The sequence below is a fragment of the Eptatretus burgeri genome, chromosome 15 (genome assembly GCF_056783735.1).
Source record: "Eptatretus burgeri isolate ZD-2024b chromosome 15, Ebu_testis_v1, whole genome shotgun sequence".
NCBI lineage: Eukaryota > Metazoa > Chordata > Myxini > Myxiniformes > Myxinidae > Eptatretus > Eptatretus burgeri.
The window spans coordinates 42,531,738-42,559,363 of record NC_140975.1 but is presented as its reverse complement, the minus strand read 5'-3'; the positions used below and the strand labels follow the sequence as shown (position 1 = coordinate 42,559,363).

Genomic DNA, 27,626 nt, shown 5'->3' with positions numbered 1-27,626 from the left:
TCCTGAGACTCCAAAACTACTCCACGTACATTTTATTTTTTTGTTTGTTTTGTTTCCAATTCATCGACCATTTGATATAAACCGTTGGACTGGTAAAAGGCAGCTCAGTTTGGTCAAGATCAGCTCCCGTCCACCGTCCCTCGAGGCGCCGCCGTCTACACCACAACGATTGTCATGACTACGGAGGGCCTCACCCGACCACACCCACGGGTCAGGTTCAGCTCAGTTTATTCAAGATGAGCTCCCGTCCACTGTCCCTCGAGGCGCCGCCGTCTACACCACAACGATTGTCATGACTACGGAGGGCCTCACCCGACCACACCCACGGGTCAGGTTCAGCTCAGTTTGGTCAAGATCAGCTCCCGTCCACCGTCCGGCGAGGCGCCGCCGTCTACACCGCAATGGTTGTCATGACTACGCAAGGGCCTCACCCGACCACCCACTCACGGGTCAGGTTCAGCTCAGTTTAGTCAAGATCAGCTCTCGTCCATCAAGGTGCCGCCATCTACACCGCAACGGTTGTCATGACTACGCGAGGGCCTCACCCGACCACACCCACGGGTCAGGTTCAGCTCAGTTTATTCAAGATCAGCTCCCATCCACCGTCCGTCGAGGTGCCGCCGTCTACACCGCAACGGTTGTCATGACTACGCGAAGGCCTCACCCGACCACACCCACGGGTCAGGTTCAGCTCAGTTTATTCAAGATCAGCTCCCGTCCACTGTCCCTCGAGGCGCCGCCGTCTACACCGCAACGGTTGTCATGACTACGCGAAGGCCTCACCCGACCACACCCACGGGTCAGGTTCAGCTCAGTTTATTCAAGATCAGCTCCCGTCCACTGTCCCTCGAGGCGCCGCCGTCTACACCGCAACGGTTGTCATGACTACGCGAGGGCCTCACCCGACCACACCCACGGGTCAGGTTCAGCTCAGTTTGGTCAAGATCAGCTCCCGTCCACCGTCCGTTGAGGCGCCGCCGTCTACACCGCAATGGTTGTCATGACTACGCGAGGGCCTCACCCGACCACCCACTCACGGGTCAGGTTCAGCTCAGTTTAGTCAAGATCAGCTCTCGTCCGTCGATGTGCCGCCGTCTACACCGCAACGGTTGTCATGACTACGCGAAGGCCTCACCCGACCACACCCACGGGTCAGGTTCAGCTCAGTTTGGTCAAGATCAGCTCCCGTCCGTCGAGGCGCCGCCGTCTACACCGCAACGGTTGTCATGACTACGCGAAGGCCTCACCCGACCACACCCACGGGTCAGGTTCAGCTCAGTTTGGTCAAGATCAGCTCCCGTCCGTCGAGGCGCCGCCGTCTACACCGCAACGGTTGTCATGACTACGCGAAGGCCTCACCCGACCACACCCACGGGTCAGGTTCAGCTCAGTTTGGTCAAGATCAGCTCCCGTCCGTCGAGGCGCCGCCGTCTACACCGCAACGGTTGTCATGACTACGTGAGGGCCTCACCCGACCACCCACCCACGGGTCAGGATCTCAGAAGCGTAATCCAGAACTCTCATGTGTACATTCAGGTCATGTCGCACCACTTTTGGAATTTGTGGGTTTTTACAGTATTTACAGAATTCCTTGAGATGTTTATACTTTTCCGTGAGACCCGGTGTTCACACAAGTTCGAGTCGGCAAGAACTCTCATCAAACCCATGCATTGGCCTGGGCCAGCTGACGGTGGTGAAAAGCAATGTCACATTTATATTGTCTGCCAAGGCCAAAGAGGGCCGACCCTGAAGGTGTGTGTGTGTGTGTGTGTGTGTGTGTGTGTGTGTGTGTGTGTGTGTGTGTGTGTGTGTGTGTGTGTGTGTGTGTGTGTGTGTGTGTGTGTGTGTGACGTGGCACCCAAGCTGGAGGTGTTTGGTGATGGTCACAGCAAATACATTTTGTAACCAACCATGCCCTGGTGCACCTATGTGTGCATACATTATCATAAACTACTGATACATCACAAGCTCACTGGAAGAGGCATTTATTTTTCAGACATTTTTAACTCCTCTTCTTTCCTCTCCTCTCCATTCTCCTAAACACTACTCTTTAGGTCCTCCTTTCTCAACTCACCATCACCGTTGCACATTACTCTTATTCTTCTCCTTTCTTTCCCTTCTTTTCTTCATCTTGTTACCTCTGCCACCGGAGGTGAAGGAGGTTATGTTTTCACCCCTTTCTGTTTGGCTGTTTGTTTGTTTGTTTGGCTGGCTGTCTGTGTACAGGATATCTCAAAAAAGTTGAAGATGGATCCGGATGAAATTTTGTGGACAGGTTGGGTGTGTGACAAGGATGAACTGATTAGATTTTGGTGGAGATCCGGATCCAGATCCGACTACTAGAATTTTAAAGTGATTCTTCACCTTTGAGAGATTGGGATAAAAATGATATATTGTTGTGAATCTGGAAGTCGTGAGCACTCAACATACAGGTCCTATAGAACAGTTACATCGGTAAGTATGTGTTTTTAATTAGGGTCCCCGTCCCGTGTCTAATGCTAAATTAAATGTACATGCGCTGCAGAGTTATTTTGATAGGATTTTCTTTTATTTTTACACCACCAACATCAACTACAACAATGCCAGCATCACCCTCACCTTCACCTCGCTCTGGCCGACACCATGGTGGGCAGAGTTCAAGGAGGAGCCTCGCAGCGGTCCTCGACCAATCAGCGTGCTACGAGTGAGGTGGCCACCACTCAGCCAATCAGACCCCGCGACGGTGAGCAAGGTGGTCCGCGTGACATCACCACGCCCCCGGGCCAATCGACGGACTTGCCGCCCGTTTTGGCCAATGACAGGGCGACGAGCAATTATGTGCGCCAAAACCGTCCAGGGAGGGTGGAGGTGGGTTCTCCCCCCCCCCCCACTTCCCCTGGAGAAGGGTGAATAATGTTGCGGTGCAATTGGACCGAGAAGAGAGATCCTTCCTCCACAAGAACCGCAAGTTGGTTGCGCTCTGTCTCTCTGTCGGTGAACTAGAGTTTTTGAGATAGTTGATGACCATCGAGCAGGCAAGGTTGTGGTCAATCTGACGGGCATGTTGAACAGGTGTGGAGTTATCAGCCCTCACTTTGACGTTCAACTCAAAGACTTGGAGAAGTGGCAGAGAAACCTCCTGCCTTCTGGACAGTTTGGGATACAGAGGAGAGTTTTGATTGCCGGGATGAGCGCTGAAGGGAGCTCTGGATTCTATCATCGCATATCGACGCTGGCCTGGTTCGCCCGTGTCAGCCGAACCACACGAGGTGGACAGGTCCATGTCCTTCTGGGTGTGTGTGTGTGTGTGTGTGTGTGTGTGTGTGTGTGTGTGTGTGTGTGTGTGTGTGTGTGTGTGTGTGTGTGTGTGTGTGTGTGTGTGTGTGTGTGTGTGTGTGTCGGTGGGCCCGTCTGTAAGTTGGAATTGTTTAAGTGCTCTTTGCTGTACGTATTTGCATCTCTATAGTCGGATAACTCTGCTTCTTGCGTGCTCCCTCCTTTCCCCCATTATAAATAAATCCATTTGTTAAATGTATCAGCTCGTTTTTGTGCTTCTTTTATTGGCTTAGCATGGCGCGTGTTGGTGAATTACAAAGGCTGTTGCCGCTGTAAATGTACATTTGGACTGACGGGACTTCGACATCCATCTGCTCGGATTGCGCACGGGTCGGGCACGCTAATGGCTCGACTCGTACGAGTGCCGTCGAGGGTGCGAATACCCGGTAACTCGCCACGTAGATCTCTAGGTATTTTGAAGATTGGCAAATAACCCTGTACCACGTGGTGGAATTATTGACGATTCACGGTCTGGTAAGGGACCCTTACCCTCGGAGTTTTCCGAAAGGTATGATCTAGATTCCGGGTGTTCGGCGGAGTCAACCCTACTGCTTCACCGAGCGGTCGTGCTCGCCGCCGATGCCCGGCTCCACAATATAGCACAATATCTCAAAAGGTTTTGGACGGATTCGGACGAAACTTGCAGGACATGTTGGGTGTGTGACCACGGCAGATTGATTCAATTTTGGTTTAGATCCGAGTCTGGATCTGGATACGAGAATTATTTATGTTTTTTTTAAGTGATTCTTCACCATTGATCGGGCCAAAACGATATATAGCACAATATTTCAAAAATGTATTGGGCCCAATATGTCCTCGTGGATCGGGCATTACGTGGCGAAGGTATGCCTTCGCCCTACCGAGTGCCCTAGTTTTTATTGTATCTATGCCCACCCACACTTTCTTTTTGGAATACCATGGTTTTTTTGGATAAACAACACAGCAAAACCAAATTTGAATGAACTTTTGTGATGGATTTTAAAATTAGTGCAAAAACAAAACAAAACGTAATTTCTTGCCAGACAGATTGATTTTAATGTGATTTGTGCCACAGTGCTGTTATGTTTCTATTATCTGTATCCACAAGAGCCAGTTGATTGTGAAGCATGTAGCCTTTTCTTTGGTTTATATACAATTCCGTACCCATTGGCCAAACTCCTCCAAATTTTGCAAACATGCAGGGGTACCCAGGGTCATGTTATGGGTACAACCCCCTCCCCCCCACCACCTCGCCGCAAGGCAATTCTCTCTATGTGTAGGTGCATGTAAAAAAAATATATTAAAGAAACACAACAACATGAGACTGCTCGATAACATAGGATTGGGGAGAAACTGACATCAAAAATTACCCCGTGCGGGAGTGACGGTCATCTCTGCGAGAAAATATATAGCCTCCTGAAGGTAGGGCAGTTTTGCCAACTTTGAAGTCACGTGACGCGAAAGCAAATATCGAAAATCCGGCCCGACCAAATTTAGAGATTGTCCCATAGATTCATATTCCACAATAAAATTCAAGATTGCTTGAGGAATGTAGGAGATAGATTTTGAAAATCGTCATTTTCGCAACGGACGGACGGACGGATCGAAGGACATCTACACCCATATTATTAGGTCATGCTCGAAAAGATGACCTAAAAAGGAAATGGGGTCATTTGGCCCAACTTTGCCATGGTGCATTCTTGGGTTAATTTTTGTGATGGCTTTAAACATCAATCTGGTTACCAAAGTCTAAATAATCTGATCTTGATCATGTAACCCAGCTTATGTATATATTCATATGAACCATGTTTCCCCATTGTCTCAGGTTGCTCACCTGCACTTGATTTTTCATTTATTTATATTTTCATTTACGGATGCTTTCCGACAGTTGTTTTTTTTTTGTTTGTTGTTTTTTTTTGTTTGTTGTTTTTTTTCCTGGTATATCAGCTTCGATTTCCATTGGCACACAAATTTACCGTGCTTCCCCATTCTCAGGTTACTCACCTGCATTTTTTTCTTTTTTTTCCTTTATTTATATTTTCATTGATGGATGTTGTCCAACGATTCTGGGATTTTTTCCCCCCTGGTGTACTGGCTTTGATGTCCTTCAGTATGCAATATTTCAGCTTTCTACGTCATGCTGAAGGTACCAATCTTTAATATCAGCTCGTCAATCAGTGTTTCAAAAGAGCTTTATATATTAGATTATATATATATATATATATATATATATATATATATATATATATATATATATATATATATATATATATATATATATATATATATATATATATATATATATATATATATATATATATATATACTAGCAGGGATACCTGTGCTCCGCACAGGAATCCCGTGGATGATGGCGGGTCTGAAGGAGTATATGTCACAGTTAATTATAAAATTGTAGAGGCTGCCACCATTATTATTTTTTTTCATCACCACTATAATATTATATTTTCCCCGCCATGTTTTATATGCAGAAGAGTCGAGTTCAAAAATGTTAAGATTTATTGCCGCATCAGATAAAAAACCATAATGCCTCAACAATGTGAGGCTGGTTTCATGTCATCATTTGCGACTTAATTAATTCTCATTCTCCAGCAAATTCCGTTGGTCCCATGTCAATTGGCTGAACTTGAAAAATTAACGTTACGCAATCAGGTGATGACGTCATAATTCGGAAACCGGGAAGTCGGAAGTCATTGTCTTCAATTGACTGCAGCATTATTTTTTCATTCTATTGCAAATGGCGTTGGCCCCATGTCAATCGGATGAACTTGAAAAATTAACATTACGCAATCAGGTGATGACGTCATAATTCGGAAACTGGAAGTCGGAAGTACAATTCTTTTACATCGGGACACTCCCGGGTACAGGTTCTGTCAGCATGTGAAGTTTGGTGAGGATCAGTCCAGTACTTTTCGTGTGTATAGGTCACAGACAAACACACACACAGACACACAGACAGACACACTTTCAAATATATATATATATATATATATATATATATATATATATATATATATATATATATATATATATATATATATGTTGTTGTTCGTCTTTCGGCTGCTCCCATTAGGGGTCGCCACAGCGGATCATCCATTATGATCCGCATACTGATTTGGCATAGGTTTTACGCCGGATGCCCTTCCTGACGCAACCCTGGTCGCCTCTTACGACACAGGGATAAGGATTGGGTTTCGCCATGATTCCGGGCTGCCCTACACCCTCTCATTGCACGGCCCAGTGCAGAGCTCCTGTCTTCAAGCGATCCTCAACCCAAGCCTCCGAGTAGCCGGATTACAGGCGCACGCCACTACGCCCGGTATATATATATATATATATATATATATATATATATATATATATATATATATATATATATATATATATATATATATATATATATATATATATATATATTATAATATATAGCCTGGTGTTGGCGCAGTGGTTAGGGCAGCAGCTTGGGATCCAAAAGGTCCTGAGTTCAAGCCCTGTTGGGCTACTGAATTAATACACCAGGGGGTTGACTCAGCCTGTCATCCTTCCGAGGTCGGCGAAGTGAGTACCAGTGTACTAGGCCGGTGTATACCCTGGTTAAAATTGGTGTACCATATCCCTGTGTCTTAAGAGGCGACCAGGGTTGCGTCAGGAAGGGCATCCGGCATAAAACATGTGCCAAATCACTATGCGGATCATACGGATGATCCGCTGTGGCGACCCCTAACGGGAGCAGCCGAAAGAAGAAGATATATATGTATATATATGTATATATATATATATATATATATATATATATATATATATATATATATATATATATATATATATGTAGTCACGATTGTGAGCGTCAGGGAGGACAAAGCGCATCCATGTAGATAAAGATAGTTATGCCTTTGTATTCTGCTTGACTGTTAAGTGTGTATCATATTCATTTGGACATATATGCATTGCAAATGTTAGCTTAAGTGCATGTTCTTTTCCTTTGTGCATTCTCAACTCAAACCATTTCCTACCAATACCATGCACACATCGCACCATCTCAAAATCATTCCTTTTTGTTCGAACAGAGAATCAAGGCAGTGGGTTCCCCAGCCCATTCCAAGGAAGTCATTGAGGCTTCTTTGCACAGGAAGTTATCAATCGCAAAGTGACATACGTGCCAATTCTCGCCTCATCCCCCTTCCCGGGAAATTCACCATGAAGGCCCTGTCCCACCAATCGGGCTCCGTTGCCAGGCAGATATCCGGACCTGGCCAGTCACCGTTGGTGAGGGTCAGTCCGACCTCGTGACCTCTGCACCAACAAGGATCCCAGAGTCATGAGGAGGGGGGGGGGCGAGGAGGGGGTGAAGGAATAAAGGGAAAGACACAGGGAAAGTAGAGAAACTCTTAGAGACTTTCGAGATGCACTGACTTTTCCTCGACGGTTTTACACTTTCTTCTTCATTTTTGGGACTTATCTGACTTTGGGGACTTTACGCACTTCCTTCGCTTTCTTTCCTTCTCTTTCTACAAATCGCTCACCTCTTTCGCACTTTGTTCTTTTCGTGCCTTTCGTTTTACCTCACCTCACCACATGTACCTCTCCACACCAAGCCCTGCGCACCTTTGCTTCAGCCCGGTTATCCACCTCGCCGCCCAGCCACGTTGGAGTTATCCACCTCACCTCACCGGAAACGTTTCCACCAAAGCCGTACAGTCCATCTTGTCCAGCCCAATACTATCAGGCACCCCAGGAGATCGGGGGCGTGAGCAGAGAGGAGAATCCGGGAGGGAGCATTAGGGGGACGAACTATGGACCATCAGGCCAGATTATTGAGTGGCCACAATCCAGCTGGATTGTGGCAAGGTGTGTTGGAGCTTGCAGATGACCCCTCACTAACTCTTTCGCACTTCTTCTTCTTCTTCTTCTTCTTCTTCTTCTTCTTCTTCTTCTTCTTCTTCTTCTTCTTCTGCTTTTTCTTCTCACCCTTTTCCTCTCTCTCACTTCTTCAGGTGTGTGTCTTGGCATCAATTAATTACAGTGCTCAGTGATTGATAAAGGCATCAATAGAACGAATGACTTGTAGTGAATAAGAGGAAATGTATATGTCCTGTAGTATTTGTATATCATTATCGCCATTGCCTGTGTTCACTTTCCCGACATTTTGTATTGGAATTATCATTCCTGTGTTTTCCCGCCATTTCTTACTTGAATTGCCATTGTTGTTTTCCCACCATTTCCCACTTTACTTGCTGATTAAACCCCATGTGGTAAAAATAACTATGTCTTGACTTATCACGTTCAGGTTTGGTCAGACATAGTGCTCCTGGAGGTAATTAGCCCAAGCGGTTGACTGGCCTACTGTAGTTAATAGTTTGCGTCACGTCGGTTCCCTCAGCCAATTGTCATCTGTTGCGTGGCTGCCAACATTGTTCCCCATCTACTTCAGTAATCTTACAGGAACGGTAAATCGACATTGGGCACGAGGATCCCACCAAAGGTGAGTGTGTTAGACGGCATCCAGTCTTTTTATAGGTGTGTCGGCGTTTCGTAGTTATCCGGGCGATGTCTGTTGCAATAAAAAGGTCCCAAGAGAACAGTGAGCTCCATCATTAGGAAGTGGAAAGAATATGGAACTATCCAGACTCTTCCTAGAGCTGGCCATCTGCCCAAACTGAGCAACTGGACAAGAAGGATGTTGGTCAGGGAGGTGACCAAGAACCCATTGACCACTCTGACAACTACAGAGTTTCTTGGTTGAGATGGAAGAACCTGCCTGAAGGAAAACAGTCTCTGCGGCACTTCACAAATCTAGGCTTTATGGGAGAGTGGCCAAACGGAAGCCATTCCTGAGAAAAAGGCACATGACAGCACACCTGGAGTTTGGAAAAAGGCACGTGAAAGACTGAGAGCATGAGGCAAAATATTCTGTGTTCTGATGAGACAAAAGTTGAACTCTTTGGCCTGAATGCAAAGTGCTATCTGGCAAAAACTGAGCACAGCTCATCATCCCGACCATGAAGCATGGTGGTGGCAACATTATACTATGGGGATGGTTTTCAGCGGCAGGGACTGGGAGACTTGTAAGGATAAACCCTCCATATCCGTGAGTTCCATGTATTCGTGGATTCGTAAATGTATACTGATTCCTAATTCGCGACCCTTCGACCTCCAGTATTCGTGAGTTTGCAAGCACCCGTCAACCTACCCCCACGTTGGCTCCCATCCCCCAAACCACCAACACCACCGGGGACATGAGGGGGAGGATGAGTAAGATGAGTGGGAAAGGTGAGTCTGCTGGTATGAGGCAGAAGAGTGATGAGTTTAAGTGCAAAAGTGAATGTGTTAGGGTGCAAGTGTGTCTACAGGGGGCATGAATCATCCTTCTGATTTCCCTATCACCATCCTCGTCATCATCATTATCATCAAGAAAAATACACTGTTCTGTATACGGTGCTGTCATTTGTTTATTTTAATCATTGTTCTTAAACATTCACCATTTCCCCCATTGTGTTCAGTCTGACCCAGGAACCTAACCCCCTTTTTCCCATGAAACCAATGTATCCATACTCGCAAATTGTGTTTGTCAGGTTTTCCAGGAACGTAACTCTCAAGAATACGGAGGGCCATATGTATATGTATGTTTCTGTTCAAGGATTTGAAGGAGAAATATGAAGTGCCACTTGCAGGAAAATGAGAATGTCCTCAGTGTTGCAGCTGTGTCTTTACTAACAGCGATTCGATTTGTACCTCTGGGTTAAACTTGGAATCCAAATCCTTAATGTCTTTGGCTTTGATTGAATTTGAACCCGCAACCTCTGGGATGCCAGTTTAGAGTTCAGTATCCAATAAAACCAGCTTTACGTTCTTCATCTTGTACATGATGTGTTCCATAATATGGTGAAAATTACATTGAGTCACAGTTTGAATTTAACAAAGATGTCTTTGTTAGTGATCTATGAACAGACAGGCTGGAGATGCATGGGCTGTTGTCTGCAATCTACGTTATCTTGCCAAAGCAATTCACATATTGCCAAGGAATGTGCCCCCTCCAAGTGGGGCAGATAACAGCAATTTTTGAGAGGAATCGTGCAAATGATGATACAAGCATCAAATTTGGCACATTTGTTCTCCAGGGGGTTCTAATCAAATCTGCCTGATTGGCCATTTGAAAATCCAAATTTAAAAAAATTTGAAAAAAAAAAAAAAACTTCAAAAAGTCAAGATCACGAATCTATGTTGGGTGCTGGCTGAGATTGGTGAATGTTTCAGAAACATCATCAAAGATGTTCCAAGTCTGCCATGCAGTTTTCTTCCCTTTACCGTGGAAGGCAGACACGACATCACATCCAGTGAACGCATGGAAGTATGGGATCCCTCCAGCTTTCTCAAGCCCCATTGCAGAAACAACCTCATGGACTGGAAGCCATCGTGCCTTGGCTCCTTGGCCAAAGACAATCCACATGTTCTCAAGACCTAGTTCCTGTAAGGATGGCAGTACAGATATTGCTATGACTAGTACGTCCGTGTCATTAGCCTTAATGATAATGGACTTGCTACCATCCGTTGTTGCATCCCCGGCATGTACAAATATTCGAGTGTCAGCTTCTTCATGACAACATGGAGACACAGCATCCAGTGACTTCCTTGTGTTGCTAATGGCATCTTCTCCTTTTGTGACAATGACTGTGCTTGTCATCTGTGCTTCACACATCTTTTCCGCAAGGAAGTGAAACAGCTCAGTCTTGTTTCTGTCATTTCGAAGAAAGCTTCTCCAGTTACTTGGGGTCTTACTGGTTGCTGTCACTCTTCTTCTGATTCCTTGCCCCCTTTTCGACCTTGCCTCAGACTTCAGACTTGACTTCTTGTACACATCAAACACTACGTCCACCCTCTCGTACCTGGCACCATAGGATTCCACCTTTGGGATGATGTCTTCTTTAGCATAGTCATCAAATATCTTTGAAGTGCGTGGAGGTCGGGCATTGATAAGTGCTGAGCCATCAATGATGACTGCATCTCCCCTTGGTTCTCTGTCTGGGATGTTCACTTGCGCTTCAAGAATTTCAGCCAGCTGTGACTTCAAATTTTTTTGAAGTTTTTTTTTTTCCTTCAAATTTTTCAAAATTTAGATTTTCAAATGGCCAATCGGGCAGATTTGATCAGAAAGCCCTGCAGAACAGAAATGCCAAATTTGATGTTTGTATCATAATTTGCACGATTTTTCTACGATCTACTACACTATCCTCACCCCAGCACCCCATTAACCTTTGGGTTAAGGGGCAAGCATTGCACCTTTTATTTGCCTGTGCTGAAGAAGTCGCTGGAGGCATTATGTTTTTGCGTTGTCGGTACATAAGTTCGTCCGTCCATCCATGCTAATTTTCTGTTTTCTTTGAAACTGCTTATCCAATTGACACAAAATCTTCACCATAGGGGCAACTACTCGTGTAGAATGTTTTAATGATAATTATGAAATAATAGGTCACGTGGTGTGGCAGCCATGTTGGAAAAAAGGAAAAACTTTGGACCTCTGTATTTCGAAACTGCTCCATGGAAAAAAATTTGGCACATGTCAAGTACTCCCCATGGGAAACAAGTGTGATTTTTTTTTGATGATGTCATAGATGGCTTTGTTTTGACATCATAATTGAATACGTCGAATGCTTTATCCGATCGGTATGAAAATTTTTGAGGGTCATATTGGGCTAAATTGTATGAGGGAAACAAAATGATGATGTCATCAGTCACGTGGTTCGGCAACCATGTTTTTTTTTAACATAAAAGTCTTCAAAATCTTCTCAAAAACAGCTAAACAGATCAAGGCAAAACTTTACAGGTATGATCGCCTATCCATGAGGAACAAAAAGTTCTCCACCTTTGATGTCATAGGTCATATGGTTTGGCAGCTGATTTTTTTTTGAAGAATAAACCTTTAAAAACCCTGTTCTCCAGAATGGCTTGACAGATCGAAGGGAAACTTCACCCACATGTTCCCCAAGCCTTGGGGATACCAGGCTGTTCACAAATAATTAATGTCACATGGTATGGCAGCCATATTGGATTCAACGGAAATATTAAAAAATATATATTTTCTCTTGAACAGCTTCATCAATCGACATAAAACTTCACTATTATGATCTAATAGTCATGGGGAATGTTTTCAACTTCAACCTGATTGGCTGCATGGTCTGGCAGCCAGAATTATTTAATGTTTTGAATCTAGGTTCAGGGATCTAAATAAAACGTACATGTATGTATAATGATGTAATAATGTGAGCGGAGGCATATCTGGGGACGTCGCGACATCAAAGAGTGCCCTTCTAGCTTTGTCTTCTCTCCACCATCCCCACCCCCTTTCTTCAACCTTGTCTATTACTACCATTCCCATTATCCTGATCTGATTTATTTTCGCTTTTCTCCCCTTTTCAACATTTTTTTCCCTCACCCCTGACATCACACAGCAACTAAAGCAGCAGAGAGACAAACTGCGCCAGTACCAGAAGCGCATTGAGCTGCAGTTGGAAAAGGAACGTGATGTTGCAAGACGATTGCTTAAGAATGGACAGAAATCGTATGTCATCACATGACTCCTTATCCTCCTCATCATGACCTTTTACTGCATCTGCAAATGTTAATATTTCCAATTATTCCCCCCCCCCAATCCTTGCATTGCATCAACATGCCAAGCCTTCGGCACTGTCCAAATATCCTTACTTATTACACCCCACCTCCTCCCCTCACTCCCCAACCTATTCCTTTCTGTTGCCTCGTTCGCACCGTGAAATGTTCTATTCCAAAGGATGTAACCATTCTGAGAGGTTTCAGCCGAGAGCAGAGCTTACAGTTTCTGTATCCTCATGAAGCTTTGGGGATGTGATTGATAGCCATATGCATCACCAGTTGTTGCAGGACTGTTCTCATGGATGTTAACTAGGTTTTTGGCATTATCCCTCACTTCCTATTCCAGTTCTTGACTTGGCCGTCTGCAAATTTTAGCTTTTGCATTTTTATTCCAACATTGCTTTACAGCCATATCTGTTCTTGAGTAACCACTGTGTTGAAATGTCACTTGAACAGCTTTTCATTCCCTGAACCTGATGCCATTTCATTCTGCTGCTGTTTTGTTTTGCTCAGTTTCACAAAGTGCTCTGATGAGAGAGCAGTGGGAACATGATGACATAACTTGACCAATGGACTGTTGCGTTCACTGGAGTGAAATTGAACGCATCCTGCAGGAAAATTTCACTGGCCCGGTTAAAGGGGGATTTAGACAAAGGAAGGCAGCATTCATGCTGCTCGAGCACAGGAACAGTTCATGGTGGAAGGAGACATTAGTGTCCCAGATTTTAGAAATAATTATTCACCATACCCTAAAGCCTTTGTATTTTTCTTATAATGACTAGTTTCAAACCAATATATATATATATATATATATATATATATATATATATATATATATATATATATATATATATATATATATATATATATATATAATACACACACAAGTCTGAAGACGACGATGGTTCACGAGCGGTATTTGACGATGTAGATTGTTTCAGAAGTCAAGGATGAGACAATGTGATAATGTTTGACCAAGTTATAAAAATGATCAACATGATGTGGTACGAGTGACAGGTTATTAGCTTCAAAATGTCGAAAACCCGGTTTCGTTCAACAACTTTAAAAATTTGACCTTTGCATCACATTTAAAGGTCACAAAACAATGTTGTGGACATTAAAATAACGAAACAAGATACGTGCTATAGCTTAATGGAGTTAGTTCGTCGAAGAAGGTCGAAAACCCGGTTCGATTCCCACAACTTTGAAAATTTGACCTTTGTGAACTTTAAAGGTCAAAGGTCAAGGATTATGACCTTTCGTGCAAAACTTCCTCTGGAACATTCCAGGAACAATATAACGTCATATAGGCTATATGGCATTTCGCACTCCTCGGATTATCCATACTTTGATGAAATCAGCGTAAAAACAAACTTTAAGGGGGCGCCACGGGCAAGGTGTTCGAGATAGAGCAAAATGGTCTCAAGACTTTAGGTGGGGAATGACCTCAAGATTATGCATAAAAAATAGTCATCCTAGCTCTCAAAGTTTGGGTGGTCGTATGATTTTATGTCAAAATTCGAAATTTTCTAAGTTCGTGACCTTGTGACCTTGGGACGAAAATGAAAAATTGAGCTCCGTGGGGCTATGCAGGTGCCATTGGGTTAACCAAATACCGAAACCCCTGCCAGATTCGACAAACCCCTCGGAGAAGATGGATTTTTATGTCAAAATCACAATTTTCTAAGTTCGTGACCTTGTGACCTTGACCTTGGGACAAAAATGAAAAATCGAGCTCCGTGGGGCTATGCAGGTGCCATTGGGTAACCAAATACCGAAACCCCTGTCAGATTCGACAAACCCCCTAGGTAGGAGAAGATGCAAATTGGAATCGGCTACCCCCTAAAAACACATGTTTTTGGGGCGTGGCTCCGCCCATAATAGGCGCACCATGCCCATTTTCAGGAAAACACAACTAGATCATGATATAAACCTCCCACCAAAATTTTATCAGGATCAGATCAAAACCCACGGAGCTATGCTCGGGACAGACAGACAGACAGACAGACAGACACACAACAATAACGGATATAGTGGTCACTTATTTTTTTCGTGAAAATATTTTTTCGTGAACCAACATATATATATATATATATATATATATATATATATATATATATATATATATATATATATATATATATATATATATATATATATATATATATATATATATATATATATATATATCTTTCTCCCTCTCTCCTTTGCCAATCCCAGCAAAGCTTTGCTTTTATTAAAGAAAAAGCGGTATCAGGAGCAGCTTTTGGAGAAGACTGATGCACAGATCACCAACTTGGAGAACATGGTAATAATGCTTACAAGTGAATGATTTTATAATTATTTTTTGATGTTGTTTGTAAGGGGAGGGTCGTTTACACAAAGGCATCTTCGTGAAATGCACTGGAACATACCCTTTGTCACATCCTCTTCATTCTGCTCCATTGTTTTCAACGAATACATAGACATTCCCTAATGAATTTGTCTATTTCTTTGCGATACATCAATACAGGTACAGGACCTTGAGTTTGCTCAGATTGAAATCAAGGTCATGGAAGGCCTGAAGGTTGGAAACGACAGCCTGAAAAAGATGCATGAGGTCAGTATTTGGACATGATTGGAATTCTTAGCCACGCTCAGCCATCCTGATAACTGAGACATCCTACACTTTGTAACTGACACTTTTGGCCAAATTTTGTTGCGATTTCCTGTGTGTGGTGAGCAGGTGATGTCCATCGAAGATGTTGAGAGAATTATGGAAGAAACAGAGGAGGGCATTGCATACCAAAGGGTAACAATTATTTTATGATTCCCTCATAAGATTACAGAATTTCTTGGGAATTTTTTTCTTCGAGTTTTGTTTGTTCACATTTACGACTACTACTTCTACTACTACTACTACGATGGGTACAATTATTCGAATCTTCTGTGGGTTCGGCTGGGGAAAATGTTATTTGGACCCAAGTCTTTCACGAACCAGCAGGCCAGGTCAGACGTTCAACTGATAGTGTAGTAGATAGTAGACAAATCGTGCAAATTATGATACAATCATCAAATTTGCCATTTCTGTTCTGCAGGGCTTTCTGATCAAATCTGCCCGATTGGCCATTTGAAAATCCAAATTTTGAAAAATTTGAAAAAGAAAAAAAAACTTCAAAAAAAATTTGAAGTCACAGCTGGCTGAAATTCTTGAAGCGCAAGTGAACATCCCAGATAGAGAACCAAGGGGAGATGCAGTCATCATTGATGGCTTAGCACTTATCAATGCCCTACCTCCACGCACTTCAAAGATATTTGATGACTATGCTAAAGAAGACATCATCCCAAAGGTGGAATCCTATGGTGCCAGGTACGAGAGGGTGGACGTAGTGTTTGATGTGTACAAGAAGTCAAGTCTGAAGTCCGAGGCAAGGTCGAAAAGGGGGCAAGGAATCAGAAGAAAAGTGACAGCAACCAGTAAGACCCCAAGTAACTGGAGAAGCTTTCTTCGAGATGACAGCAACAAGACTGAGCTGTTTCACTTCCTTGCGGAAAAGATGTGTGAAGCACAGATGACAAGCACAGTCATTGTCACAAAAGGAGAAGATGCCATTAGCAACACAAGGAAGTCACTGGATGCTGTCTCCATATTGTCATGAAGAAGCTGACACTCGAATATTTGTACACGCCAGGGATGCAACGACGGATGGTAGCAAGTCCATTATCATTAAGGCTAATGACACGGACGTACTAGTCATAGCAATATCTGTACTACCATCCTTACAGGAACTAGGTCTTGAGAACATGTAGATTGCCTTTGGCCAAGGAGCCAAGGTGCGATGGATTCCAGTCCATGAGGTAGTTTCTGCAATAGGGCCTGAGAAAGCTGGAGGGATCCCATACTTCCATGCGTTCACTGGATGTGACGTCGTGTCTGCCTTCCGCGGTAAAGGGAAGAAAACTGCATGGCAGACTTGGAACATCTTTGATGATGTTTCTGAAACATTCACCAATCTCAGTCAGCATCCAACATTGATTTGTGATCTTGACTTTTTAGAAGTTTTTTTTTTATTTAAATTTTTCAAAATTTGGATTTTCAAATGTCCAATCAGGCAGATTTGATTAGAATCCACTGGAGAACAAATGTGCCAAATTTGATGCTTGTATCATCATTTGCACGATTCCTCTCAAAATTGCTGTTATCTGCCCCACTATGAAGCTGGTAGGAAGTTGGAATTTGACCACATCGACCGATGTAAGCTTGTTTACGACGATGCATGTAAGCTGAGGGTGGTGATCTTCAAGGTTTGATGAAACGGTCCACTACAGGAGGCAAATGTTGAGTGTCGATCAGCAGATGAGAACGAACCAGGGAACGATGGTGGTTACATTTTATGTGGGTTGAGTGGAGAATGGAGTTATTGGAATTATTTGTGTCTTTACTGTTTGTAACAGGAAATTGATGACTTGCTGGCTGGAGGTCTGTCAGATGAGGATGAAGATGCAGTTTTGACTGAATTGGAACAAATCACCCAGGTTTGTTTTTACTTATTATCCCCATGCTTTTTGAGAAAAATGGGAAGATATTGTAATTGGCCCTGTCTGTCTGTCTGTCACGCTATCTCCTCCTAAACGGTTGGGAAGAAAATCACCAAACTTGGTGGTTTTGATCACCACATGGAAAGAAGGTGCAAGAGCAGTGGCACATGTTTTGCCCTGCCCCTAAGGTGGGGTCATAAAGGTCTGATAAGAAGAAAATGCAATTGCCGGAACATTTCAAAACATTTTTAATGAAACTTTGAATATGCAATCAACATTGGGGGACGCATGAAATATGTAACGATTTTTTGGATGTGACCCCCGGTTCATGCCCCTGGTGGTAGAAACTTCGGATCACAGTAGTGAAAACGGAGAAAAAAATTTTTTTACTTAAAACTTGATATCAATTCATTCTTGGTGGAACTTTTTGCCATCTTTCAACTTTGCATTCGGTGGGAAATGTGAGGATTTGCGATGGCACACCATCGACTTGGCTCGAGGTTTTTAAAAAAATTTTTTGAGGTGCATTGGTTGCTCACATACATAATACCAGATATGCATTGTTAGAAAGCTTGAGGGTTCTGGTAGCGTGTGCACTTAATGAATGTGTCATGACCGGTGTCTTGAAAGTGCTAATTTGCAGTCTTTCAAGAGTCCTGGACACGATTATGAGGCAAACTTCATTTTGAACATAATTTCCCGTCTCACCCCATCACTGATTTTGTAGGTCATATGAAGCAACTGTTTATGAATAAACAATTCATAGAATTGTGTTGTCTTATTCTTAACCAGCAAATACCACCCATCGCTTCACTGACGGGATTCCAGTACTAAGAGGTGGGGGGAGAGGAGGGAGAAAGATGTGAAGAGGGGTGGGGAAAGGGAAGGCAGTGTGAGGGGAGGGGAATGGGAAGGCAACATGGGGGAGGGGAATGTAAAGGCAGCGAGGGGGGGGGGGAGAAGTCAGCGTGAGGGGATGGTAAGGCAGCGTACCGGGGCGAAAGTGCTTTCAATCATCGATTGTGAAAGCGAACTTGTTGCTGTTGCAGACTTTGGTTTCTTTGAATCCTCATTTTCAACCGTCACTAATGGGTACTCTGGTGTTTGGTTTTCACATATTGGACGTATTATGTCTATTGTCTATTGAACAATATGCAACAGAGGAGCAATGTCTATTGAACGTATGCAATGTCTATTGAACAAAGTGAGCATGCAACTTTTGGACTGTCTTATTTAACCTTCCCAAAATAGTTCCAAACTGCACTTCTGGACCTTTTGAATGACATGTTGTCAAAACTTTTATCAGTCGATTTATTACCCATTTGTCCATCAGCAAAGCAATCAGCACGCTTTACCGGCCCACTCTAAATGCCTTGCTATTCATTTCAAAGGACCATGCTCTTGGGGTGTGTTTAGTTTGCAAGTGACTTGCTTGTGCTGCTATATTTCAAGCAGGACGCCCCAGGGGTGTGTTCCTTTTTAATTAATACATTACCAGACCATGTGTAATTGGAACATGCCCAACAGGGATGAAAAAAAATTCCCAGAAAAAAAAAACGCTTCTTTCTGTGAAGTTGGAATTGCTCGGAATTGACATCGATTCCAGTTCACTACTCGATCCCTTTCAATTCCATGGTTGTAATTGAGTACATTGGAATCAATTCCACCCACCACGATTAAGCACTCAAGCAGCACTCAAACGAAGCAGTTGATGAAGAACGGCTGGCTAGGTCATATTAAACACCGTCCGGAGATGACCAGAGACATCTGAAGTATCAAACAATATTAGAATTGGAGAAATAAATACTTTCTTTGTTTTGTTTTTTTTAGCTGTCGGAACTGGTGCTAAGTTCAATTCCACAGTTTAAATTTTGAAATTCGGTTCAGGTTAAGAGATTCTCGAGCTGATCACATTTCAGCTGCAATGCTTATAAATACCCAGACAGCTGTATGGGAATGGAGGAGGGAGGGGGTTGGAAAGGGGTAAGCGTGATGGGAAGGGAAGGCAGACTTGCGGTGGAGTGTTAATTATGATTCGTGCTGTCTCGTCAAAATGATTCTGCATGGAATAACAGTGAAGATGGAAATAAAATAATGACAGAAATGTATTTCCTTCCGGTCATACTACAAACACCACCCAGAGATAAACAACGTCCAGACCTGTCCATAGATAATCACCGTCCTGAGAAAACTGCCATCCAGACACGTCCCGAGTATCAAATAATGTCCGAATACAACTCTGGACATTTGGACGATGTCCAAATTGGACAAATGAACTGTAGCAGTCGGAACTGTTGCTAAAGTCAATTCCTCAGTTTAAATTTTGAAATTCGACTTGGGTTAAGAGATTCTAGAGCTTATCGCATGTGCGGAAATGAAATGAAGCCATGAACACTGGCGTCTTTTAGCGTTTATAAGCATTGCAATCTATCCAGCGATTTGTAGGTTTGAAGTTGAGGCATTTGATGATATGAGTGAGGAAAGTGAAGTGCTTATCGTTAAGAAACCGTTGTGGCCTGTTCCAAGTCAAGGCATTGTTGAGCAGGCCTCAACAATGGCGAATTAAGACCCCAGCGAGGGTGAGCTGGCTGATAAAGGGGCTGACCAAGGACGAAGTCTTGAGAAAGAACATAATTAAATAAGGCCATAAATTATCTTCAAAAGGGGTGCTTAAATTTACCCAAACACCCAGTTTTCATTCATGCACTCCTTTGGAGTTCCCTTAGTATCCATGCAAAAGTTTCAGGCCACTAGGTTTCATGGTTTTAGAGTTATGGAGGTCACACACACACACACACACACACACACACACACACACACACACACACACACACACACACACACACACACACACACACACTAACTGGTATAGACTATTATGTATATCTGCTGAGTGCAAGTGATGAGATGTCCTAGGGATGGCCCAACACCACCAATGTCAATCCAACTGGAATGTGGTGACTTCATATAGCATGGGGAACACTTTGAGAGAAGTTTATCTTCGACGAGGTCGATCGCAATAAAAGCAGGCATCGTAAGTAAATTTAAATGCCGTAAGCTGAATTGCATGACATTGTTAATTATGCCTCCAAAGTTTGGTGACGATGTACCGAGCGGAGGAGGAGGTAGGAAAATGGACAGATACCGTCCTTTTACTTCTGTTGATTACCTTGATTAAAAAAAAAAATTGTTACTAAAAGAAATCGTTTTACATTCCGGGAGGTTGATTTTGTGCGATTATTACGTAGCTTGCTCATATTATAAACATTGATACCGATTATCACTTGTAGAAGGCTTGTTTCAAACGTCGTTGTCATATCTCCATTTATGGAGCCAACTCTATGTGTTTGTCTTCAGGATGCTCTTCCTGATGTTCCAACGGAGCCCCTACCAGAGCTGCCTACACCACCACTGGAGGACCGTAAGTATGTGGAAATGGAAGTAAGGTGATGGGGGTGTAATGGTGTGTGGAATATGTGCTTTGCAGGTAGGGTGTTGCATCATCATAATTTTGAAGGACATTTAAAGCTGACCTATTTGGGAGCATTTTATGGTGTATAGTTAATGATCCCACAGTGCCATTTGGAAATGAGTTTGTCATTTTGTGCTGGTACTCTGGCCAAATCCATTTTCCTGCTCAAGATTACTGCTGCTGTTGGATGGTGCCAGGATGCCAATGTGACACCCAAACAATCAACAATCTCGTCAAAAGATAAAATACATACTTTTATTTTATTTTTATTTATATGATGTTTTTGTATTTATTTTTTATTTTCTCTCACATGACGTTTAATTTCCTCCACCACCAAAGGTGGATGGACGTTATGTTTTCACTTCTGTCTGTCTGTGTGTCTGTCTCAGTTACATTCGAAATTGAAGATTCACAAGTATATTGGTTGGTCTGGTCTGTGATTATGCCTGGTGTTGGCTTAATGGCTGGAGTGGTGGGCTTGGGGTCTAAGGGTCCTGAGTTCAAATCCCACTTAGCTGCTGAATTAATACCAGGTAGGGTTAACTCTGCCTGTCATTCTTCCGAGTTCTGCAAAAATGAGTGCCAGCTTGCTGGTATCCTGTGTCGGAGTGATGACCCATCCAGGATTGTGCTCAATAGCCAAGTATGGTCCCAATGGATGGATGGATGGGCTGTGAATCTGTCTTTGTCTGTTTGTCTGTATGTCAATTGCCTACTGGTCACAATTTGAAACTGATCTTCACAAGACTTCACCAAATGGTTGAATTGGTCATAATCAAGAAGCCTATTGATTTTGAGGTCAAAAGGTCAACATAAGCCAAAGATCAACAACTTCATTCTATTTCTAAAATCCTCAATTTTCATCTGATTGGCTTGAAATTTGAGGAGGATTTTCACATCAGATCACTGAATTCAAGCATTAATTACTTTTTGACCTCAAAAGGTTAACATAGGCCAGATTTCTAAAATCTTCAATTTTCATCTGATTGACTTGAAATTTGAAGAGGATTTACATATTTGTTCATTGAATTCAACCACTAATAATTATTTTTCAGGTCAAATGTGTTTGAGGGATTTTGCAAGTATCTTGCTCTGCCTGACATCTTTTTAGTTTCTTTCTTTGTTTGTCTGTGAGCAGGATATCTCAAAAAGTTGTGGACTGATTCTGCCGAAATTTGATTGACCAGTTGGGTGTGTGACAAGGAATAAATTATTCCATTTTGGTGATGATCCGAATCCGAATCTGGATCTGAGAATTTTAAAATTTTTAAAGTGATTCTTTCTTCACCATTGTGAGATGGGGGCCAAAACGATATACTGTAGTATAGCACAATATTTCAAAAAGTTATGGATGAGTTATGACAAAACTTGATTAACGAGTATTAGTGGGATCCAAAACGTAAACTGTTTACCCTGGCAGAGGTATGTGCTCTCCTGAGTGCCGTTCTAGTTGATTTTATTTTTGTTTGTTATGACGAAAATTGAAATTTTTTATCATATGTCGGTCTGTCTCATTTATTTGTCTATTTGTTACCTTGTGTGCCCAAAGAGAAAAGTGGGGTCTATCAGTCTGTCTGTCTACAAATGTCAGCTTATGATTGAGGAACAACTTCTTTAAATATAATGTTATATTTTGAACATGAATCAGAAAACAAAACTTTAGTTTAGCAGTACTTTGGCTCTGAACTTGTCCTGACTGCACATGCGCAGCGAGGAGTGAGATTTTAATTTATTTATTTTACTCTGTCTGCCTGTCTGGCAGTCAAACAAATTTGAAAATCGTTCTAAACAGGAAACTCATTGTTTTTAAGGACGTCATAAAGGACACAAACAACAGGCATGAGTAACTAATATAACGTGTTGGATAGGATGATGTGTTGGATGTTGATGTGTTGTTGGATAGGATGATGTAATAGATACTGGGTAAAATGGCGGTAAACCCCAGAATTCATTGATTTATGTCTTTAAACCTTTACTTAAATTGAATTAGATACTTGAACACTGCAGAACACAAATCGGCTTTTTGTCATTTCCAAGAACCTCCAGTTTAGCAGTACTTGGACATGTTAACTGGTGTGATGTGTAAGGGTGGTGTATAAGACTGCTTCAGTCGCGCTAAACTTCCGGAATTTTTTTTAATGATCATTATTTTATTTAATCTAGTTTATTTATGTGGTTATTCATTTTCTGCACATTAGATGTGGAGATTGTGCTGTGTTTATGCTGTGTTTGTGCTGTGTACAGTAGTGGAGCCAACGTGCCCACGAGAACAACCGGCACTCGCAGCATCATGAACTCGGGAGAAGGCTCATCTCATGTTTTTATTACATATTATTTTTTGCAGTTGTCTCCTTTGTCAATAAACTTGTTGATTTGCCCAGATTTTCAATGTTTATTCTATTTTTTTTAGGTTACGTAACATCAATGTTGCTTTAAAAATAATCTTTATTTAGAGTTACCAGTGCACGCGATTCATGTTCCCACGTTTATAAGAATGTGTTTCCTTGAATTGAAGATGTTGGATCTTGTGGATAAAATTGGAGATAAATAATTCACCCTGAAAATGTAACAGATCATGGAATATCTTTAGGTTGGAAAGGTGTAAGCATGATTTTTTTTGTATTATTTGATAAATGGATTTATTATCGATTGAAAGCTTATCATTTGTAGCAATTTGAGGGAGGGAGGCGGGGTGCTGGTGAAGATATTTTCACTTGTTTTGTATTTTGCTTGCAATTGTATGTGCATGTTGTAAGTAGTTGCAGATATGAAAATGATTTCAAATAAAAGTTCTGTTCACTCTCTGAAATTGTTACTGTTTTGTTTTACTCTCATAGGCTGGAAGCTGCACAGCATTGTGGTGCATCGTTTTTCAAGTCGATTAGTGTGCGTTTTACCACGATATTTACCTTTTGCATTATTTTAGAGTAGGCCAATGTTTTACCGTGCACTAGAAAAAGTCTGAAACTTTGGAGTTGTGGTACCATAGGTGTAAAAGGCTTGGTGAACAAACTATCGTTGATATCATTGACACACCCACAATTCACAATGCTGGTTGATTTCTCTACCCCCCCCACCCCCCCTTTTGCTTGTGCCTCATCAACGAAGTTGCCAGATGCATGTTTTTGGGTTGTCCATACAACTGTCCATGCATGATAGGTTTTTGTTACCGTGATAACTTGATGGTTGAAGGGATCTAAGTCAAACTTGGTACAAGAATGTATAATGATGCAAAGATGAACTGATTAGATTTTAGAGTCGAGAGGAAAAGGTCAGAGGTGATGAGGTAAAAATTCTGTTATCACGCTAACTTGATACAAGTATGTATAATGATGCAAAGCTGAATGGATTCGATTTTGGCATCAACAGGTCAGCGGTCATGTCAAGGAAAAAATTATTTTACCACACAAACTTGTGATGAGATTTTGACCAAACTTGGCATATACAGTGCTGATAGTTTATACCCCCTTTCAAATTTTTCACCTTTTGCTACCTTATAGCCTGGGATTAAATTGCATGAAATCAGACTTTTTCCACCTTTTATTTACACATCGTAACCCACTACTTCCAAGTAGCCTGGTGTTGGCGCAGTGGTTAGGGCAGTGGCTTGGGATCCAAAAGGTCCTGAGTTCAAGCCCCGTTGGGCCACTGAATTAATACACCAGGGGGTTGACTCATATCATCCTGTCATCCTTACGAGGTCGGCGAAGTGAGTACAGTGTACTGGGCCGGTGTATACCCCGGTTAAAATAGGTGTACCATATCCCTGTGCCGTAAGAGGCGACCAGGGTTGCGTCAGGAAGGGCATCCGGCGTAAAACATGTGCCAAATCACGATGCGGATCATACGGATGATCCGCTGTGGCGACCCCTAACGGGAGCAGCCGAAAGAAGAAGAAGAAGAAGAAGAATAACCCACTACTTCCAAGTGAAAAACAAATTCTACAAATTTCAGAAAATTAAATAAAATACAAAACTAGAATATCTGAGTTGGATAAGTATCCACCCCCCTCATAATAGCAATTGTAAATTATCTCCGGTGTAACCAATCACCTTCAAAATCACACACCAAGTTAATTGGCCTCCACCTGTGTTAAATCGTAGTGATTCTTATTATTTCAGAATAAAATCAGCTGTTACTGTAGGTTTCCTCTGTTGGATAGTGCATTTCACAGCAAAGACTCAACCATGAGACCCAAGGAGATTTCAAAAGACCTCCAGGATAAAGTTGTAGAAAGGCACAGATCAGGGGATGGGTATAAAAATATTTCAAAGGCCTTGAATATCCCTTGGAGCACAGTCAAGACAACCATTAAGAAGTGGAAGGGGTATGTTACCACCAAGACCCTGCCTAGATCAGGCCATCCCTCCAAACTGGATGACCAAGCAAGGAGGAGACTGATCAGAGAGGCTTCCAAAGAGGCCAATGGCAACTTGTGAAAGAGCTACAGGCCTTTATGGCAAAGACTGGTCACTGTGTGCATTTGACAATACCCCAAGCACTCCACAAGTCTGGCTTGTACGGTAGATGCAAAAAAAAAAAAAACACTCAGATTCTGAAACCATGTGGCAAAAAGTTTTGTGGTCTGGTGGAACTTTTTGGCGTAAATACAAAACATTATGTTTGGCGCCAACCCGACACAGGACCTCATCCAAAGTATGGTGGTGGCAGCATCATGTTTTGGAGATTATTCTCATCAGGGACTGGAGCACTGGTCAGGATAGAAAATGGATGGAGCACAATACTGAAAAATCTGAGAGGAAAACCTGCCCTCTGCAAGAAATTTGAAATTGGAATGCAAGTTCATCTTTCAGCATGATAATGACCCAAAGCTACATTTGAGTGGCTAAGGAACAAAAAGTAAATGTCCTTGAGTGACCCAGTCAGAGCCTCGACCTAAATCCAATCGAAAATCTGTGGCATGACTTCAAGATTGCTGTCTATTAACGCTCCCCGTGAAACTTGACTGCGCTTGAACAGTTTTGTTCAGTAGAATGGGAAAATATTGCCCAATCAAGGTGTGCAAAGTTGGTCGAGACCAATCCCAACACACAGCTGTAATTGCTGTCAAAAGTGCTTCCACCAAGTATTAAGGCCTAGGTCACATTTGTTCTACGGCGAGGATACGGCGGCCGTACACCCTCTGAATTGACAGAAACGTGCGGCGGCCGCAGAGAAACAGGTGGCCTCAGGGAGGCCCTACGCCGTTTGGCTATATTTTACAGGCCATAGGGTCGCCGTGGAATTATAGCGTGGAGTTATAACTTTTTTTTCATTCCTACATTCGCTGGAGCAATTCGACAAGCCAAGGTATGACGTAGATGTGTTCCACGTCGACCGTACGTAGGGCGTACGGTGGGCTTGCGTTATTCGTGCGGCTGCCGTAAGCTCTTCTCAATGAAAAATTAATTTTCCCAACCCCCAAATAATTACGGCGGCCGCACTATTTCCACAGTCGCCGTACGGTGGCCTTGTGGTCTGTGTGACCACCTGCGGGCAACGCAGGGTCGACACGGTTCCCCTACGCCCACTGTGCACCTACGTACGCCTCCGTGGCAGTCTGCGTCGACCGTGCGTCCACCGTGCGCTACCGCTAGAGATCGGAGTATAGGTGTTTGCCTATACTGTGGTGCCCCCAGAATCCCAATTTAATTCGTTCCAAGAGGCTGTTCGGATTGCAAAAAGTTCGGATTCCAAAAATATTTTCCCAATGAGAAATAATGGAGTGAATTAATCCGTTCGTGGACCCAAAGAAAAGCCATTTTCAAGACACTTTAAACTGAAATTACCCATGTTTAAGATAAAATAAGATGAGTAAATGACCTTCGGTGGCGGTGTATTGTATGTAAACTGGTACAATCACCACATCCAAAGGTCCACACAGGCTCGTGCTCCGGCCTGGGTTCCGATCGCTCGCGCACTCTGCGAGAGCGCTGCCCCTAGGGCAGCTCATCAAACATGATGCCCCCAGAACCACAATCACTTTCATCAAACGCATCGGGCTGACGTAATCATGGATATTCCAAATTACAACTGGTTTTGCTGTGAAATTCAATCCTTGCCCGTCACACCACGTGATCGGATTGCTTTTTTGTTATTAATTAAAACACAAGATGGTTAAAAAAACAAACATCACAAATGAAGGTGAAAACACGAGGTAAGGCCTGTCACATTTGGCTCGGCGGCCGGAGGGTCTACAAAATGTTCTTCTTCTTCTTCTTCTTCTTCTTCTTCTTCTTCTTCTTCTTCTGACAAAATCTTAATCTCTCGGACTCGGCTCTTGTATATACAAGATCCGGATCGCCTTAAATACTGAGCACATGTACACAACCTCACATAGACGGTGCCTTTTGAGAGCGTCTATCATTATCTTTTAAATATATTCGGACATTTGCTTTAAAGTTTAGAAAAGTTGACGTTACTATTTAAAGATTATTCCATTTATCGTTTTGTAATTTCGTAAATACATTATATATTTCGTAAATACACGACATATCGTAAATACGTAAATACATTATGACGGGTTTCGCCATTGGCTTAATAAAGACACGTGACGAAATATCGGAAGTTGTTGTTTCTTAAAAAATTTTTTTAATTTTTTCTTTTTTTCAGCCGACAAAACCTTTAGGTTTTGGACGCTGCTCTTGGACACATTTGTCCTTGTTATTTTTCGGGTAGCCGCACGGCGTATTTATAAATTGTGGAGACTGAAAACATG

At 42.7% G+C, this 27,626-nt stretch overlaps 1 protein-coding gene across 1 annotated transcript in view; it reads left to right on the top strand.

Annotated features, from left to right (window-relative positions):
* Nucleotides 1-23,542, top strand: part of CHMP6 (charged multivesicular body protein 6) — a 24,002-nt gene extending 460 nt beyond the window's left edge. Inside the window, exons 2-8 of the mRNA XM_085858113.1 lie at nucleotides 12,759-12,868; nucleotides 15,139-15,226; nucleotides 15,431-15,517; nucleotides 15,644-15,709; nucleotides 17,353-17,433; nucleotides 20,794-20,857; nucleotides 23,153-23,542. Coding sequence (XP_085714239.1) covers nucleotides 12,759-12,868; nucleotides 15,139-15,226; nucleotides 15,431-15,517; nucleotides 15,644-15,709; nucleotides 17,353-17,433; nucleotides 20,794-20,857; nucleotides 23,153-23,202 — 546 coding nt within the window. The 3' untranslated portion in view covers nucleotides 23,203-23,542. The remainder of the gene's footprint in view (nucleotides 1-12,758; nucleotides 12,869-15,138; nucleotides 15,227-15,430; nucleotides 15,518-15,643; nucleotides 15,710-17,352; nucleotides 17,434-20,793; nucleotides 20,858-23,152) is intronic.
* The last annotated feature ends 4,084 nt before the right edge of the window (nucleotides 23,543-27,626 follow it).